Genomic DNA, 20,915 nt, shown 5'->3' with positions numbered 1-20,915 from the left:
TGCTGGCTCCTGTACTCTGTGCCAGTCTGTGAAAGCTGCACGAGAGGTGAGTTGCATTCTTCAGCACAAAGAATAGAAAAATGTTAGCAACAGATAAAACATAATTTTATTAACTTGGATAAATAGAGTGTAATTAATATTTACTAGATATGTGCCTGGCACCAATTTTTGTACTTTTAATTTTATCATAAAACACTTCATGCCCTAAGTTTAAAAGCTAACATAACGCTCGCTCTGTTGTAGTGTACTGATTGAAGCTGAGCCGTTGCACTGATTCAAACCCGATATGTTCTCATTCAGGAAATAAACTGCAGATCACCCAGAAACTCCCGGTCTTCATAAAAAATAAAAAAATAAAAAAAAACTACACAAAGCAGAGTAAAGGGGTTATTTGGGCCGGCCTGGTACAGTAGAGTGAAGCAGAACCCGGTTACACCTGAATTCCTGGAAACCAGTAGTAAATATATTACTGTGAACTTTCCTGGAATGTTTGAATGTGTAAATGCAAAGAAAAAATGTTTTAGTTTGAATTGCTGATAACAGATATAACCACAACAGTTGTCATATTCCACTGGTTTTCAGACATTTGACCGATCCTGTTTAAGTCAGAACTGATTTCAATTCAAGATCAAATACAGCATGTGTTTGGCAATTACTCTCAAAAATGGCAATCAACTACATAACAAAAAGCTCTAACTCCAAATAGGACTACTAATAGAACTAAGTCTCTTAGCTGGAGCTGGATTTTTGTGCTGAAACTTTGGCATTTCTATAGACAGACATTAAAGGAAATAGCACAAACCGATTACAGGAGTGGGAGTGGTTGGACCCTCTGTTGTCCGAAAAGTGGTGAAAATCTCAGTGGTTCCACCGGTGGAGGTAGGGATGTCGGTGTTCAGGGTCTCAGTGGTGATGCTGGGTGAATTTGTCGGTAAAGGAGTGGTAGTAGTAGTTTCTCCCATCGTAACATTGGACTCTGAATCGTCAAAAATTAAACCCAGTCAGTCCAACATTTCAACAGGTGGCACAGCTAATAACTACACCGATTGGGTAACCTGTATGAATGGTTACTATTGAAGAAATGCCATGAAATGCAGTACAAAATTCCAGTAAACACTGCTGCTTATCAAGAGGTTAGTATTACCTATTGAGGTTGCTGGTGAAGGGTTGAAGGTTGAAGGAGTGTTGCTACTGCCTGGGAAGGTGCTGGTAGGAGGTGAAGAGTCTGTTGTGTTTTTGGTGTCAGTCGAAGTAAAGGGTATGACGGTTGATGCAGGAGTCCCAGAAGTTTCAGCAGAGCTGGCCAGTGTTGTACTAGCTTGCTCTGAGGTAGCTGAGTTTATAGTTGTTGTCATGTTGCTGGAATGTGGGGAGCTGGTGATTAAAGCTGTGGTGTTTCCCATCACTGTAACTGATGTAGTGGCTGTGTGATTGCCTGAGGTAGCCATAGTTGGGCTCTGAGTGGTAGATGTGATTTGTGGACTTACAGTCGCATTGTCACTTGTAGTGGCTGTGGCATTGTTTGTGACTGTGACAAATGTGCTTGTAGTGTCTTCATTAGTTGTAGTTGGCACATTTTCGGTGGTGTGGTTGTTTGTAGTTGTCATTGCTGTATCATTGTCAAGTGGTGTATTTGTCATACTTGCAGTTGTGTAGTTGACTGTTGGGGCAATTGACACATTTGTAGTCATGTCAGTGCTTGTCGGTGTAATTGCAACCATTGTAGTTACATTGTCGTTTGTCACTGTGGTCAGATCATCTGTAGTTGTGCCGTTGTTTGACACTGTAATTTGAGCTAGTGTAGTCATGTTGTTGGCCATTGCTGTAGTCTGAGTTGCTGTAGTCATGTTGTTGACCATTGCTGTAGTCTGAGCTACTGTAGTGTCAGGTTGTGCAGTCATGTTGCTGATTGTTGTGGGTGCCGTCGATGTGCCAGTGGTTGTCATGTAGGTTGGTGGAGATGAAGCAGTTCCATTTGTAGTCTGACTAGAAGGTGAACTATTTGTCTCTGCTCCTGTTGTTGGTGTGGTTCCACCAGTGATTGGAGCCGTTGAGGGTCCTGGCAGGTTTCCTGTGGTGATCATCTCAGTACTGTTCCCTGTGACTGTATCTGCCACGGTTATCGCCTGAAAAACCGATGAAGTTCCAGTTGTTTCTCTTGTGTTGTGTTCAGTAGTTGCAAGGGAACTTGTGGTTGTGTTGTAACTATCAGCAGCAGTAGGAGGCTCCGTTGTCATTTGCACTGCAATAAAAACAGAAGCATAAAAAGAAGCATTATTATTATACCTTCTCTGCTCTGGGGACATGAGACACAGTTAGAGAATGACACAAGTTGTCCAAAAAACATAAATAGTATTAATAAATAAATAAAAAGAAAATGCTAACATCTATAGATATCAGCTCAACTTTCTTCTGACCCCTGCTCCCATTTGACCTGCTCTTTCTCTTTGTTTTGTATTTATGGTGGAACAGAATCAGTACCAGGGCTGTATGAGCTGCTCTCCAGCAGCAGGGGGTCTTTGCCAATAGCGTTGCTTGCTTATATCCTGTCCTCATCTGCATGCACTGAATGATAGCATTTCAGAAACCAGTGAGAAGAACGGACAGCCAGGTGGACAGCTTCATTTTCTCCTAGGAAGCCGTGAAAATATCAAGACTAATCCAGAGCTTCATCTAATTTTATTAAACAATTCCAAGGATTTGTTTGAGTATCATGACGTAACCATTACTTATTTACAGATGAAAAACCACACCCAGTGACAGCACATGAATATGGGCATGACACGCAACTGCATCACTGGAAATAAATGTAAATGTATTCTGAGAATTCATTCAGCAAGCAAGATAAAAGATGAGGAAGTACAAATGGGTGGAAAATTAATTATACGAAAGGAAGTTTATGATGAACATAAAGCAAAAGGAATAGTATAGTTTGGGCTTGATATCAATCTGAGACTATTTGGGATTAGGAGGTAAATACGTGGGAGTAGTGATGGTGGATAACAAGAGATAGAGATTAATGGAAAACCTCTTAGATCAGATCTAGCTGACGGTGCTTTGATTAGACCATTGTAGTCTTTCTTAAATTCCCAAGGAGCTGTTAAGAATGTCATTGTGTGCTTTACTGCAAGCATACCTTAGATTATGTTATATTTGACTGGAAGGTTTTTTTTCTGATAAATGGCTAAGATAATCACATTTTAGCAATTTTCTAAATTCCTAAATCTTAATTCACAGTTTTATTCACACTTTACTGCAGTACTTCATTTTTATCCCACATGGTTCTCTTTATTAGGAGGCATACAATCACCTCAAAGTGTAAACATTTTTGTCAAAATGTCAGGTTCTGTGATTAAAAAAAAAAAGCCATGATCATTCATTTAAAAGCTGTATCCACATTTTTAACACATATCCTGTACTATTCAAGTAAAAGACAAATAATTCTGTTCAATGGTGAAAATGAAAAAAAAAAAACAAGCAGTTCCCTAAGTGTGCACACCCCTGAATCTAATAACTTTTTGATTAATTTCAGCATTTTGTCTTTGGGAATTCTCACCTGCCATCAATTATAATGAATAGAATTACTCTAAAATAAAACACAGATGTCCTTTGAGGGTTTTGCTAATATTTGCACTTTTATATCCCTTAGCTGAAGCAACAATTTGAAGAGAGCTTAAGGCAAAGATTATTTCTTGGATACTAAAACTCCTGTACTTTCATAACTTTGACCATTTAAAAACCAACAAATTACTAATAAATGACAACAAAAAAAGCTAATTTTTCATAAAAATCTTTTACGTCTGTATTATACTGTAAAGAAAGTTTCCTTTTCAGAACAAATAAGCATAAAAAACATGTCTCTGCAAGGTATTCACTGTTATTAAAATTAGCTTTTGAGAACTGAAATATGAAATTATGCAAACCAACAGTGCAGATCATAAATGACTCAGGTGACCGTGGCGGAAAGCTACAACAAACATCATAAAAAAAAAAAACTACAATGACTGTATGGAAGCAAGGGGAAGTGACAGACAAAAACAGAGCAGAGAGATAAGAGTTTATGTGCAATGGTGAACCACAAAAATCAACAACAATGCGGTTCTCTTCTCACTGTCATTTTCAATCTGCTTCCTTATTTCCACAGACAGGAAAATGTCAGCCATAAATCAGGAGCTCAGAGTACAGCATAAACAAGCTTCCACATTAAGATGAAACATACTAACTGTGTCACCAGTGTTTCTCTTTTACTTCCTCAATGCAGGTCAAATAATTTTCCGCAGCTCATTCTACTAACTCCAGGTGCATCAGTGTTTAAATGTACAGTTAAACCCCAAATTATTCATAAATCTGAAAGATTTAGGTTTAATTTTCATATTTAATTTTGCACCATGTTTATCCATGTTTAATGGATAATAAATAACATTTTGGAGCGGTCCAGTTGTTAAGACCTGAATCTTATCGAGAATCAATGAAGGGAATTAAAAATTAGAATGGTGGAAAGGAGGCCTTCAAACCTCATCACCAAAGATAAATCATCAAAATATCAGAGGAAACATACAAAAAGCTGCTCAGCAATTACAAGAAAAGTTTCAATACTGCAATACCAATAAGTATTTTTCCATGGATTATTGAGCAGGGCATACATTTCTGCCAATACATCAATCTAAATCTGCCAGGGGTGTGAATAATTTGTGATTTAACTGCATGTAATGATATGAAGTTAAGCATCTGAAACCTGAAAGATGAAGCCGATGTGATAATGCTGAAACAGCGGCGTAATTAAAAGCACACTCTGCGCTGCATGTCTAACTGTGAGTCCTGGCTTTAAGGATTTAAGCTACAGGCGGATAATCTCTTGCAGACACAAAAGAAATGACTGGGTCAGGCTGGGTGACAAGTGGGTCTAAGGTCGTCCTGCAAAAACCCCACTAAGGAGGACGTGGTCCCTCTGAAAGTCTGGCTTTGCTCCATTTCTATTCACAATGTCTCAAAAACTGTCATTAAAACCAGCCTCTATTCTCCTTTTCTAGGTCTAGCAGAATAAGGAGTGGGATAGGAATGTCACAGAGAAGATTTCAGTTTTCTCTCCTTTCGGATTTGTTACGGTAACAGAAATGGAGACACGTTCCAGCTTTGGCTGCGCTGCTCATGTTCCAGCTCTGGACTGCAGGTCAGGGGATTTTTATCCCTGTGGCACAATGGCACTCCTGTGAAGTACCTGCTCATGACCTGACCATCAGATCCAGTTCCTTATACACACACCCTGAACTTCCCATCAGAACTGCCACTCCCATAAAATAAATCCTGATTGATAACAGAAGCCAAAGTTTTATGATACGCAGAAAGAAAAGCCAGGAGACACCCTTTCTCGGTGCTGCCATCCAATATTTCCAGCACATTGTTCAGGAAGGAGGAAAAGTATGGTTCTGACACAGTTTGCCAGCTCATTCAGCTGCGCTGCATGAAGGAAGCAACAGATTAAACTCTGCACACTGAGCAGGAGATGAAATGACATGTTTGCAACTCAATAATCAGGGGAAATCTGAGCTCCAGAGGCAGGATTCCAATAAAGACTGTTTTGTTTAAGACCTAATTACTGCATATACATGTCGTCAATTCTTACAAACTGACTTATGATCTCCTGGTATTTAAAAGTGGAATCTGCCAAAGGGGTTTCCACATCAAAGAGACTCAGTGGATGTGGGTTCAGCAGGAGGACAGAAAGGGAGCTCTTCTTCCTCCCATCCTGCTGAGTGTCCTGATCAGAGGACAAACAGGATGCCTCCGACGGAGGAGCTGAAATATAGCCAACACGCTTTTCTGGGAGTTCAGGTGTAATGAACACATGATCACTGCTGGAAAGCGAAATCTCAAACACACAAACTCATTTTTCAACTGTCTTGAGGTTATTTAGCACTGAATTTAGAGCGATTTGAAATCAATCTAAGTCCACAGGAATTTAACCAGGAATTACACTCATTATACTTTGGCACAACATAAAATAATCAAATTGATAATCAGTTTTATGGGCAATTAAGTCATAACCTTTTTTATTTCACTGTGCTTAAAGATAAACAATATGGGAAATTAAGAAATCCTTTCTCCCTTGGCATGTACGAAGAAGACCAAAAAAAACCCTAATCTCATTCACAACTCCATTCGGATGCATATTTAAACATAAGACTATTATTCCAAAAATAAGATTATTAGAGAATCTGACAGCGTGGATTAAACCACTAATCTTCCAGTTAAGAAACAAGAGCTTAAGAAACTGAGCTAAAGAGTTTTAATTACGGTCATGTTGTCATTTTTCCTCTTTGCAAAGAAAAACAAAGTAGTTGGGAAGAAACTTCAAATTTCAAGATTGCATTTTCTGTGCCTGCAAAAGTGTTCAGTAGTTTATGTTGATCATTGTCTCTGTTTATAGTTTTCTCTTATGTCTTAAAGAGATATGAGACCAATAAACACAAGATGTCTGTCTCTTTAAATCTTAAGTATTATCTATTGGCTGATCACAACTTATAGTTTCTTGATAATCAAAAACAAATCTGATTGTTTAAAGTAATAAACCATGAAAGCTGCATTTGACCAGATAGATGAGCAACTCAGTGAAAACAAACAACTAATAATACTTCTCAGTGTCCAGGCTGTTAGTAGGGAGAAGATCAGACTTTAATTTTTTCAGTATGTCTGAAGGGTTTTAAAATTAAACTGGGAGAACAGAAGTGATGGTACTCAAAAGTAAACTTTAAAAAAAAGAGGCTTCAACATGTCTGCTGTCTATTCACGCTGCAAGAGAGAGCAAAACATTTACTGGAACAGGAAGGCTGAGCAGAAGACCGCGGTTCTATTTAATTCTTTTAAACTTCAATTTCACATAATTAATTTGAATATCTCTCAATAAAAGGAGGGAGTTGCAACCAATAGCCTCCTGACTACCAGGAAAAAAAATATTGTCCAATCACCATTTTTTTTAAATCCCACAGTCTTTGTAAGGTAATAAAAGGTTTTATGCACTTACTTTGTCTCTTCCCATAAAATGTGTTATTACAGATAAATGCCATTTCTATGAATTAGAAAAAGGAAGGTACAAAAGTCCCACCCCTTCACATGTGGTATCATTGAAAAGCCCTAAATGTCCTCTCCAGATACCAAAAGAAATTAATTCAGTAGAATGCAGGGAGTGGGAGATATTCAAGTTTAGAAATGTCCTCTACAGAGGACAAAAATGAACTACTGGCAGTCATAGAGCACTAGTTCTCAAATCGAGGCTTGATAAAAATATGAAGTGCAAAATAGGGGTGGGTGACATGGACTTACATTTTTCTCACAATGTTTTGCGGTACTAATGTGATAATGATAAAAGTGACCATAAGAACTATTATTACTGCTTGTATGGCTGTGACTGCATGACACAGAAATCGTAGCTATAGAAATGGAGACATTTCTTTAGGACACCAGTCACATGAAGGTGTGATTTGTCTCACCAAACTGCACACAGCATTTAATCATGTATTGATATGTATACTCTCAGTGAACAGACAGTGGAAAAAATATTAAAACTAACAACCCTGAAGCTTTGGGGTTTTATCATTAATTGTAATTATCATAAAAAATATATAAACAATACTTCATAATTTTTATTTTCCTCAACAACTCTTTCAGACGGGATGTGACATCACATCTGGGTAGACCATCAAAACTTTGCTTTGCTTTGCTACTATGAACAACAAGTACTAATGGTGGTTGAGATAAAATAAAGCAGCTCTTCACTGCTCATCTGGACTCTGTCATAAACTTCTTCCTGACTTGGACTGCTTCGTTTCCTGCTGCGTAAAAGTCGGCTTGATGTCTGACACACACATGAAGCTCGGTATGAAGTAGACAGATGTTTAGAGGAGAAGCAACAGATATAGTAGCTAAAGCTGATTGTATCATTTTTGTTTTTTTCTTTGCCAATTGGTCAGTCTTTGATTTAAGCAGCTTCCTGAGCTGGAGGTGCTGGAAAGCAATGACTTCTGTGCCTGTGGGCAAACAGAGCTCTTTTGCTGCAACTCAGAGGTAACAGATGGCTCCCTGGAGCAAGAGCTCGCCTACAGGGCCTCTGCACATATCATATCCAATTAAAGCTCCGCCAGCACATGCTTTCCAATTACAGGACAAGATTTACTGCCCCGAATCAGGCCTAATCCAACAGGATGCTGCAGACACGCAGCGACCGAGGGGAAGAAGCCAGAGCAGAGACGGCAACAAGTGTGTGTGAAAAGTGGGCCGCAAGGCAACACGAGCCAGCAGGTGGGGGTGAAATGAGGAAGATAAACAGATACAGGGAAGCTTAATAGGACAGTGGAATTAATATCGGAAGCACAGAAAAACAAAAAGAAGGAAGTATCTGACAATTTTCCCATAAATAACCAAATAAACAACCAAATGTGAGTAAACATGGCCTATTTTCACAATTAAATTAAGAGGATAAGCCGGACTTTTTGAAATCTTGCAGCTGCATTTTAGCTCCCAGTGCTCCACTTATGAGCTCATGATGAGTGATGGCCCAAACATGACACATGTGGAGTCATGATGCAGCGCATCACTTAAAGGTCTCTGCTCCTCTATACGTAATATTTATTGTCGGGGGGGGGGCTCCACAAAGTGTGGCGCCAGACTCAGAAGAGGAGGAGAACCCCCAGGAAGTGTCCTCATCTGGACCTCTTTACTGCTCCTTCTGCCCCCTGCCTCTGCTGTTTAACACTTTATTCACAAGCAACCAAAGGAGACAGAGCCTGACGACTGTCAGCATATGACCAGGTCTGTGAGGCACACAAACAAGCTTCAGAATAAAAGACTATATAACGTGAGCAAAACATTTGGTATCTTAGTCACAGGCTGCACAATGAAGAGGACTTGAAACCTCCCCAAGCAGCTCCGTCAGGCTGTCAAGAGGCCAGGGAGTGAACTCTGAGGGAAGCCGAGCTTCAGGAGAGCCGGCTGTTGTTTGACCGATGCCTCCTCTTTGGCATCTGTCCACCCTTGGAGAGCTTTGAGTCACGCTGGAGGAGCACTGAGTCAGGTCCGACACTATTTTTAGGAATTACTCCCTAGGAATGTGAAACTAGTACACCAAAAACACACAGAAAAATCTGACTTTTTTTTTGTTGTTGCTCAAATTAAAACGTACATATATTGTTCAGAAGAATAGAATTTCACATTCTCCTGAGTTTCATGTAACTTGTATTTCCTGATTTTAATGAAAATGTCATTATTTGAATTTAAACTAGTTACAAGACTGTTTGAAAGTTTGCAAATGTGAAATCTAAATAAAAATTGCTCAAATAGAAGGAAGCCTTTGCACACAACTACATTCTATACAAGAAAAATACGCATAAATGCCATTTTATTGTGACTTTCAATGTGTTAGTATTAAATGTTAGGCAATTTTAATCTAGATTTTATTTAAACTTCGTTTTAAATATATATTTTAAATATATATATTTATATTTATATATATATATATTTATATTTATATATATATAAATATATATATAATATATATATATATAATATATATATTTTAAATATATATTTTTAAATAATTATTAATCAGTCTGCAAGTTTACCTGACTGTAATAGATAACATATGCTAGTAGCTTATCAAATAGTGTCAATAAAAATTGCTTTATGACGGGAGGTAAAATGTTTTCTTCATTTCAAAATGGATTAAATTGAATCTATTAGTATTTTGTAGCCTACCTATACGAAAAGTAACGACTTATATAATATGTGTTCTAGATGTAGCTGGAAAAAAAAGGATAAAGATTCCAGTTTTTAAGAATAAATATAACATTTAAACTATTTCCAACAACTAAAAAGGTTCCAAAAATGTTAAAACTAATATCTAAAACAACTCTAACTTCATTTGAAACATTAGTCTGATCCTAACGCGTATTTTTTTTAAATTCCGTGTAAAAACTTTACTCACCTTTGGAGACAATCCCGAAGAGAAAAACGACGAGCAGGCAGCGTGGAGGCATGTTGCAGCTCTGTAGGGGATTTTTTTTTTGTTTGTTTGTTTGTTTGTTTGTTTGTTTGGAGCTGCTTAGTGAGAGGAAGCTGCGGCTTTGAGGCGCTCCGTGTGCCGGTGAGGGGAATATAACGGTGCGGCCCAGGCGGCGTCTCCTCCGGGCTGCTACAGGTGGCTCACCGGGGAGTTGTTAAAAGCTTCAGCGCGTCCTCTGATTGGCTGACTCTCCTGTCACTCCGTATTACTGCGCTGAAGCTGTGAGGCTCCGCCCATAGAAACGGGACAGACCTGACAACTCGACAAATGAAGACGCTTTAATAATAAACTCTATTTTTAGCTCGGTGTTTACATAGAAAGAAACGGGGTGATAACAGGGACTCAGCCCCAGAATGAATAGGCAGGGTTGTAAACCTGAAGCTTTTAATAGATTTTTTTTTTCTGTTCTCTTGTTTTTCCTGAAAAATAAGGTGGCAAGTTTGAAAAACTGCGCACTGTTTCACCATTTTATCCCAGACAGCGTACCTCAAATGTCTAAAAATGTCGCTGTTTGGATCACAAACAAAAATGCATCTTTCTTAAATCTCTTCATCTTTTCCTCGAGGTGAAGGATCAACCCGATTTTTCTGTTTTCATTGTTTTAGGTCTCTCTGCAGCTGGTTTCTATTAGTTGCCCCAGTACAGCTTCACTGGGAAGTGTAACTGAAGGACAACTAGGCTTTAAAATTAATTTGAGTTCTTGGAATTCAATCATTGAAGGGAATGCAATGTAAATATGTTGCTGTCTTTTTGGCCTTATTGTCTAAGAAAGCACAGACCCATTTAGATGTGAAACAAACGAAAACAAGCACGGTTACTGTGCACCATTAAATAGATTTAGCCATTCCCATAACTCAGTTCTGTCAGGATATTATAAGAAGAAACCTTACCCAGCTTTCTGTAATATATATGTTCCCATGTTATGTAACCACTAAGAGCAACTAATGAACAGCGTTTCATACTTGCCTGAAATATACTGAAGTTATTTAAAAGTTTCCTTCCAAACATCACAAACTTTTATTCCCACTTATCTTTTGAGGATTTTTGGGGGGATAATACGTAGCAGATATCTTATTTGTAAAGGAATCATTTTGGATTGGAGAGCTCAGTTAGAAATGTGCATCAGTATCTGAGCAATGAGGCAAACAGAAGCTTCTTAAACGACCACAACCCTGATTAAAACCAGGAAATGGAGTACAAAGGACTTTGATGGTAGAGAACTACTAACAAGTCAGGTCTAAAACTTTCAAAATGCTTACATGTGGTGATGGAAAGGTCCAAGATTCAGTGAAAAGGAATCTGAGGGGATCAGGCAGATAGGAGGAGCGTGGGAACCCATCACATGCAGTTTAACGCCACCGCTTCTGTGATAACTGGGCAGTTTGTATATGATTCAAAAGGAGGAAGTTAATGTTCGCACCAGGTTTTGCTTTTTGTGTGTCGATAAAAACAGAAAAGCAAATTATGTTCTGTCAGATGTGTGTCGTGTCATTCACTCGTACATTTTGTTTGCCATTTGCAAAACTAAACCCTGATACACAGAAACTTCTGGGATATCATGAGAAAACCTGTTGTTCGGTGTATAAGGAGCTCTAAAAGTCTGCTTTATCCAAAGATATGGAGGTGCCACCTTAACCTGTTAAACATTGAGACACCCAATGGGAATGTCTCAAGTTATTGTAACATTCAGGCAATAATGATTTTGTTGAAAAATATGAGAATATACCCCAGAATTACAGCAAGACGTGTTATAAAAACATAGACTGAAGATGTTAAAAGGGTGAAATTATCCACAGTGGAACAAATCTTTTACTGACACAGGCTGAAAGGCCTCTCAGCAAGGAAAAAGCCATTACTCCAAAGTCAATATGAAAACACAAATAACCCTAATTTTCATCTTCATGTTTATGGCCAGAAGAAAATGTTTGACTATAAAGACCACTGTTGCATTTGGGAGAAAAAAATGCAATATTTGTAAGCCGGAGAACAAGATTCTAACTATAAAGTACAAGTGACAGCATTATTTTGCTGTCACTTGGACTGCAGGAGGGTTTGCTTTTGCAAGAGGGATTGGTGCACTTAAGAAAATAGTTAGGACCAGGAGGAATGAATATTACTTGGAAATACGTAAGCAGAATCTCAGTATGTCTGTCAGGAAGTTAAATCTTGGCCAAATTTGGTCAAATCTTCCAAATGTACAATCCTCCCTAAGCATGATGACAAAAAAAAGTTGCAAAGTGGCATAAGGAAGACAAAGTATATTTTGCAGAGGCCATCACAATTCCATGAGAACTGAAAATATGTGAAGGAGCATGGCTTACCAACCTGCCTCAGTCACACCACTTCTGTCAGGAGGAATGGGCCAAAACTCCAGCAAAATACTGAGAAACTTATGGAAGAATATCCAAAATGTTTGACACAAGTTATACAGATTTAAAGGCACTTCCAGAAAATATTAATCAAATATATTTCATGTTTTCATACATTGCTGTGGCATTTAATACATTCAAATATGTTTTGTTACTATTAAACCATATAATACTGAGCGTAATCTCCGTCAGAAAAGGCAAATTATTTCTTAAAGATTTCTATTTAACACACAAGAAGCCACTTTTAAGTTTTGGATTTGTTTTGTCTGTAGAGGATAACTCTCAAAACCATAATGACTCACTTATAAAAACAGTAATTTTCTTTAAGTTAGCCTTGTTTTGATTAGCCTCACTCTGAAAGTTAATAATCACACACGTCCCTGCATCGGTCATTATCAGAGCCTTGTCACAAGCACTCAAAAAACTGTCAGCTCGGAAAAAAACAAAACAAAACAGTGCATGATTCAAATGGCCAACCGTTAAAAAGAGAAGTGTTCCAGTATTTAAAGGCTGGAAAATGTTGTTTGCTGACCAGGTTCATTGTTCTCTGCTCTTCATGTGTGAGTGAAACCAAGGAAGCGATTAGCCTCTGAGGTGTGGCGTTTCCTTGCAGTATCTCTGTTTCATGAAAACTGAGTCAGTTTTTTGGTATTCGTTTCATTGTGGATGACACACTGGCCTCAATCAGGTCATCTTGACCATTCAGAATTTATAAGCCACAATTTCCTAATCCATCTGGGTTCCCTTTTTTATTTTCTTTTTTAGCTGTGCAAGAATGTGTTACTCACTTTATTAGTTGGAATAAAACCAGATATTTACACACACTGAAAAAATGAGAATCTTTTATGGTTCCTCACTGCCTGACATTAAATTAGAATAGTTTATGTTTCAGGTCAGTGAGAATTACCCACTAAATGCCTGGATTTTACGTCAAATTCAAATGTTCACAGAATTTGATTTTAAACAATATGACACGTTTTGGTTCTTCTACAAACTTTGCATAAGATTTTCTGGGAATTTAGGCCCATTTTCACAGTTTTCAGTTCAAAATTTTTCCATGGACCTGAGGGAAGGTTTGTGTGTTTATGTTGGGGTTATTTTCCACTTGTACCAATATTTAATATCTAGCTTCCTAGCTGAAGGTTGGAAATGTTGCATCAATTTTTCCATGTTCATTCCTCGTGATGCCATTGTGAAGTGCAGCAAAACACCAACACTTAATGATGCTGCTACCTCAGTCCTCCACTGTTAGGGTAAAGATTATAAGTGGATCAACTTCATCAGATTACAGGAAATGTCTAAAGAAATGCCAGTCATTGCTTTGAAGGCTTTGGTAAACTGTAATCTGACTTTATGGCTGCTTCTGGAACAATGGCTTCTTCCTTGCCTCATGTTGGTACAGGACTTCTTCTGGCTTGAACCGACTGATTCATGATGTCACCCAATGAGGTTGCAGGTTCTAAGTGTGACCTTTGACCACACGCACAGGTGTGCCTCCATTTAACGGAAATATTGTAAATAAACCTATCATAAGCTTGCACTGCTATGACATCATCATCTGGGCTGAAAGGACAATCCTTTGTTTACTAATGACAGTGTAAATACCTGACTTTTGATTTTTTTTATTTTTGTTCCGGTAGATGAAAAAATGTAAATATTAACTAACCTGAAATCTTTATTCTGATTTAATATTTAATGGAGAAAAGACAGAAAGGTTTTTTATAGACTAAGCAAATATTTGATCTTTATAAGAGCCGTACTCTACTCACAACCAAGTATAACTTGGAATGTAACAATAACATTTCTATGAAAAATTACTGGGTGATGCATGAAATACTTTGTAATTGTTTAACCAAGTCCACGGGGCCGCGGCCTCAGACAGCCTTTCACGCTATTTCATTTATTCCTTTGATGCATTTTACAGGCAAATTTTCCACCCCACGTCTCTATCTTCAAAGACACAACAAATACCCAGCAGGACGCAAACACTTCGCTAACCTCACTCATATCTCATGCAAATAGTTGCACACATTGCAACATATTTCATTAACTTCTGCTGAGTCTTGTCCTGCCAAACACCAAGACTTTTCTCCACAGATACAATTGTGTTGCACTACATGCCAGGAATCTGGGACAGAGTTTGTCTTCCTTGGAAAAAAGTAAATAAAATAAAAGGTCCAAGGATGTCTCCCAATAAACTTTCGTTTTTCCATTGATGAAGGTTTTCCCAGCTCCTGAATCTAAAAAGAAAAAAAACAATAATATAATAGAAACATGAATCAAGATGGTCAATATTCAGTTTCTCTGCATGCATTCAGTTTTTTTTTTTTTTTTTGCTGATACTTTATGTCCAGTTGAAATAATTTATTGGATAATGTGTAGTTTATGCAGCTTAAAGCCTTTTGGAGCGTTGGGTAAGACATCATTTGAACCTGTCCTTTTGTATGTTGCAAATTGATGGGTTCTCTAATTATAAGTGTTTGTTTTTGTTAAAACTATCAACTTTAGAGGAAAATACGTCTTTAAGGACAAACCTTAGCGTCACAGGTACAGTTCTCTGTTTGGCACAATAGTAGGAACTTATTGTGATTCAAGCGGAAACATAAATGGTGGTTAGGATTAAAATAAAACTGTTGAAATGTGATTCCTCTAAAGTCAGAGGGAAGGTTGATCAGTGGAGGTATAAAGCAAACAGGGCATTGAAAATTATTTAATACCTCTGAAACTATCACTTTTTCCTGTTTTACAGCCACAACTTTAAAAAAATTTAATTGGGATTTTTAAATGATAAACCAACCCAAAATCTTGTGCCAAATTATTGGGAAGTGGAAAGAAATTGTTTATTTTACAAATAAAATTTTGAAAAGTCACCCTGACACAGTTTTGTAGAAAAACTGCTTATATATCAGCTCCTCTGTGATACCGCTTCACCCAATTTGTGCATCTAAAATATTGTTTGCCGATCCTCAGTCACATTAAACGGAGAGCTTCTCCTCAATTACGTTCTGGACTTTGACTAGGCCACTGTAATGCATGGATATACTTTGATTCCAAAATGTTGAGTTTTGATGTTATCTCACATGAACATCTTTCACATTTTTGTTTAAACAAGTTTATCTCCACTGACCTCCTGCATGTCAGTCTATCACATAAAATCTCTAAAGCAGAAGCATTAAAGTTTGCAGATGCAGCATTAAAAACTTCCTTTGCAAAGCCGGCGTAATGGAACAAAAAAAAAAAAAGAAATACAAGCTGCCACAGACACGGAGAAGAGGAAGAGGAACACAGATGGATGGAGAGTGAAACCAGTGAAACAATCTCCTGCTCAATTTAAATGTTCACATTCTCTAAAATTAAAAATGAAAGTAAAAAACAAAGATTGAATTTCTTGTAATTTCCCTTCGTTGCTTTTACAGATAGACGGCGTATTTTGTTTATTTATTGCAGTTAGTAATAGCAGTTCTGCATTTTCACATGTTTTAAGTGTGTTCCTATAAAAGCTCATGATTCAAATGAGAATGTCACCGCGTCATCATGCTGTCAACTTCTGCAGAAACGTTTTAATAACACATTTAATTAAATCAGGTGTGAAGCAAAAGGGAAATATCTAAAGGGAAATGCGTAGACATGTTTAAACACGACCATTTTGTTAAATGACCCGCACCGGCAGAGTGAGTTCAGCAAATGATTCTCCACGCATAGATGTTAAGGAACATGATTCAAATTCAGTAATAATTCAAATAATAAATGATGTGTCTGATAACACTATTGAATTCCAGTAATCTCTTCTCTTCTTGTAACAGTTTAACATTTTTTCTTTGATCTAAAATGTTAAATAAGATATAAAATTATGATCCATTGACCATAAAACAAATACATCTTCTACAGTTGATACATGTGCTCCTTATCAATTTAGGAAAGACAAAAATGCATTTCTTTCAAATAAAGAGGTGTCTTCATCTTCTGAAGTTAGGAAATGGATCCAGGAAAACAGCTACAAGTCTACAATCTATGCTTGAAAAAAACTCAAAATCAATAAATACTTTGAGGAGTATTACTCTGACATCAAAAGAAGGATGAGTAAAAAAGAGCCTCATACCTACTATGAAGTATGGTAAAGGACATGTGATGCTGTGGGCCTGTTTCCATTTCATAGACTTGTGGAACTGTGACAAACAGACCAGACAAGATGCATGTTTTCTTACAATTATGTGCCATGAAAAGGTAAATGGTCTGTGTATCACAGTTTATGACCTCCAAGTCTTTCTATCAGTCATCAGTGGTTAGCTACAAAGTAGCCACAGCTGCCCTGCCTTGACTGACAGAAAGGAGGTTTCCATTCAATTGGCGTCACGGGACCGTCTGACAGAATGGGGGATCAAACTGGCAACCCAATGGTTACGGGGTGAAGTCCGACCTGAGCCACAGCTGCAGAAACTCCAAAACTCATCACTGGGAAACGACAGCATTTCTTCACAACTGCAGTAAAGGATTACTTTATTGTTTTGCATTATGCACATATTAACTAATGGCGTCCATAAATTGGCAAGGTGTAACCTGACTCTTAAGGTGGCTGGAACATTTAAGGCGTTTAAAAGTTTAGTCAAAGTTACTTCAACGTGCCTGACTGCAGGACAAAAACACCAATTTGCATTCTTTATAGAATTATTCTTCAGCCACGACTCATTTCAGGATCATCAAAGCTCACTCCTTCCCTTTAGAGCTGTTTTTCCCTGTTCGCTATCTCTCTGTGCACACAGCCCAATATGTGGCCATTTACCAGCCCCGAAGATAAGAGCATCATTCACGTCACCCTGAGAGCGGCGAGAGCAAACAAAAGCGCAGACGCCGAGGACACAAAGCTCACACACTGGGTTAAACCGGGCATCCGCCGCGGTGGGCCGGAGCAGCTCTTTCACACCGCTTTAACTGCCTCGTCACCCAAATAAACCACGTCACATTCCTCAGGGTCGCACCTTTCAATTTTTTTTTTTTATGGCACATTTTTCCGTGAACGAAGAGAATTTCTCGCTCATCAACGCTGACGCATAACGATGCTCAGGAAGTTTCAATGAAATCAATTGAACACGACCGTTCGTTACGGCTTGCTCACATTTAAAATAGAGAATATGTGGTAATTTATTAACAGGATGGGGTTGGGCAGGCGTTAGGTGTGGAGGAAAGTACACAAAGAGCCCAAGACTCCCCGTTTTGACGCAACGCTCTTGTCAAACAGACACGAGTGTGAAGCAGCATACTTCTCTCTTTTTCTGACAAGGAAGTGGATTAATTCCTCAAAAAGAACATGGAAATACAAATTATACATCAAATCCCCGGTGTGAGACAGTTTATGGTTAAATAGGAAGTAAAGAAGCGAGGTAATATATAGTGATGACTACAAAAAGTATGCAACTTTAACAAAACGTCTCAAAGTCAGTTTTTGTTGCATTAAAGAGATGCTGGGTGAAAAATGGATACCAGTTCAGAAAACAGAAGCTCTATGTTGTATCTAAAGTTCAGGTAATATTAAAGAAAATGCATTTGCAACACAAATGAACCAGTCTGCTTGCAGGCAGGATGTCCTCACTGTTCAAACAACGTTGTCCACTGAAGTAAACTGGAGGAAAATTGGGTTTTTAAACTGTGGATTTTGAGAACTTGTGTTTGTTTTAGCTAACCTGCTGTTAAATAAATAACTCATTCAACGTTAAAGAGACGGGAAAAACCATTTGAAGATAAGCTTCTTGTCAGTGTTTGCACTACATCCTGAAACATCGGCTCTTGGGTCACTTTTATGGGAGGTGTGATGTGATTTTAAAGGACAGGCTGAACTCTGGAGTTTGTCAAGTCCCCCTTAAAAGAACATATAAACTTTGTATATAACCTCTCAAAGTCATGGTGCTGAAAAAAATAATATTGAATACAAGTAAAATATTGAAAGTTAATACTGTTTTAGACAATTTCATTGTCATTTATGGTTGTTCTCCAGACATTTGCTGCTTTCACTTAAGTTTTCAATGGATTTTTGCACTCAAACGATTACTTTAATATTGTGCCTGAAAATAAGACTTACTTAGTTAAAATAGTTTTTAACTTACTCTTTAAGAATGCTACAGCTGGCCACAGCTTTGGCCCAATTTCTTCTCTTATTTAGGCCACATAAAATGTTGATTTATCACCGGCAAAGTAAACAGAGAGCAAACAGATGAATGAAAACCAAGGAACACACGTCAGGAAAAGTTTTGAATATGTTTTTTTTTTCAATCCACCATCTGAAAGAATAAAAGTATGTCATAACTGCAAACTAAACAAATACTCAAAGACTGTATTTGTTTTTTTTTTATGACTGTTTGCTGGTATTGTCACACACAACTATAAGCACAGATAATATGTAATAAAATCAGGCAAAGTCCAAAATACAACTTGCAAAACCTATAGAGAACTAAATTAATTTGACAACTACTTGGAGAATTATCGCCATCTAGTGGCAGTTTCCACTTCTGTCACTGCCTCTTACACCTAATGCCAAGCAATAGAAAACCACGTCAGATAACAGAGAAACACCTTCATGGTAACAGCAGTTTTTATTGTTTTGTCCCCATTCAGTCACATTTTAGTTCAAACAGACCGTGAAATGTAAAATTCGTAGACGCCAGCTACAAAATTTGGCTTCGTAGGGATGAAACACTGTAAAAGAAAAATTGACATAATTGAGTTGGGTTTAGTGTTTTGTACATTGTCTGTAAACAATAAGAAACGACACACTGATTGAAAAATGAAGCTGAGAGACGCTTAAAGGATTTGAACACTGGCTGGTATCAGCTACACGTCATGGCGGTTCACACAAGAGTCGCATACAAAAAAAATCCCCCCCAAACACACCTGCTTAAATATAATCGTACAAAACGTGACATTTTAAACAGCATTTCTGCTACATACAAACCTCCACATCTCTGTCCCTGGTTTGCAGTGAAATGAGGAATATGTGAGGCTGATTATTGTTGTCTACCTCAACATGACGTTGCACTATTTTTGATACAACAGCTTTGCATTTTGACACTGCCACGTTTGACGATTGCTTGGAAAAAACACACAGTTCTGTCCACAAGTTTGACTGCACAAGTTTGAGGCTCATAATTTGAGACTTTTCTTCCTAAAAAAACATAAATATGCAAAGCTGTACTGTAGTTTTCTTCCTGAAACTGATTTAATTAAATTAAGAATTAGACTCCGCATTTCTGAATTTCTGAGTGCGTTGAGAAAACACAAAGGATGCAGTTTTTCTGTAACCAACATTCTTCTGAAATAATTCTGGCTGGATGTTTGACCACTAAATTGACATAATTGTTACCCATTTCCAGGCAGAAATTCCATATATTTTTGTGAGGGTTGATCTTGGGGCAGTTTGTTAAGGTTTAAAGTTTGCCTGTTTTATCCATTCTTACCCCAGTTTTAATGTACATTTAGGATGATTGGCTAAACAACCAAATGACTTGAAATACATTTTAAGTATTTCAGTTTTGTCCTTCCTTACCCATTTTGTGAAATTCACCAGTAAGACTGACAGTAAAAAACACTAACAGTTGGTAAAGAGTTCTTGAAAGCCTAATCTTGACTTCTAGTCAAGTTATCTGCATAGCTCAAGCCATTTCGAAGTGATCTACATGATAAAAAGATAATTACAAACAAAACAATAAATAAAGTGGCAGAAGTGATGAAAAGTTGAAATCCAGACCAGAATGAATCTATTTTCCAGTTATTATTAATCACTGACAACCCCAAACAGGTGTGTTTTCAGCCGTGATTTAAAGGAACTCAGTGTTTCAGCAGTTTTGCAGTTTTCTGGAAGTTTGTTCCAGATTGGCGGAGCATAAAAACTGAACGCTGTGTCTCCATGTTTGGTTCTGGGGATGCAGAGCTCAAAACTGATTGGAAAAGAATAAAACAAAGCAACATTAAGGTTTTGGAATGACTCCCAACCTTAACTCTACTTAAAATATTATGGACGACGGCTTAGAGCCAAGTCTGATAACCAATTAATCTACTACTGATAAGAATACTGGTCAAATATCCAGAATTATGTCAGAAGCTCGTTGACGACTTCAAACACCTCTCGGTTTCTCTGCATCTTTCCCTGGAAATGGAGTCCTAAATTATATCATAAATCGGACTTAAAATCGGAACGGTGAGAAAATTGATGGGACAATCCTGCCAAAAAAATAAATAAATAAATGGTGTATGTAAACCTCTGACCTGAACTGTATTATCGGGGCACAATTGGGCTCAAAAACTCATTCAGAGCAGCACAGAGATATCATTTCCAGCAGTCAAGGTCAGCTAGTCATATGGAAGTTTCCACAATTATTGTTGCCCTTACCAAAATGTTGGCAATTCAAAAATGTCAGCAAGAAACTACATCAGACATATTTCTTCCACCTGCTTTTTGGGAATAGGCACCCAGATACTAAAAGGGATGATAATGTTTGCACAAA

General features: G+C 37.7%; 1 protein-coding gene across 4 annotated transcripts in view; it reads right to left on the bottom strand.

Annotated features, from left to right (window-relative positions):
- The window catches only part of LOC106953303 (location of vulva defective 1), a 17,939-nt gene extending 7,760 nt beyond the window's left edge, over positions 1-10,179 (bottom strand). For 2 of the 4 annotated variants that reach the window (XM_015041946.1, XM_015041947.1), the window contains exons 1-3: positions 9,977-10,179; positions 1,145-2,242; positions 803-976 (exon numbers count right to left, since the gene is read on the bottom strand). In XM_015041946.1, coding sequence (XP_014897432.1) covers positions 803-976; positions 1,145-2,242; positions 9,977-10,028 — 1,324 coding nt within the window. In that variant the 5' untranslated portion in view covers positions 10,029-10,179. The remainder of the gene's footprint in view (positions 1-802; positions 977-1,144; positions 2,243-9,976) is intronic. The other 2 variants (XM_015041949.1, XM_015041948.1) reach the window with 2 other exon arrangements.
- Positions 10,180-20,915: the final 10,736 nt, after the last annotated feature.

Source organism: Poecilia latipinna, unplaced genomic scaffold (assembly GCF_001443285.1).
Source record: "Poecilia latipinna isolate Pla-1442-1.1 unplaced genomic scaffold, P_latipinna-1.0 Scaffold573, whole genome shotgun sequence".
In the NCBI taxonomy this organism is placed as follows: Eukaryota; Metazoa; Chordata; class Actinopteri; order Cyprinodontiformes; family Poeciliidae; genus Poecilia; species Poecilia latipinna.
The sequence above is the reverse complement of the archived record's forward strand: the minus strand, read 5'-3'. Positions and strand labels throughout refer to the sequence as shown.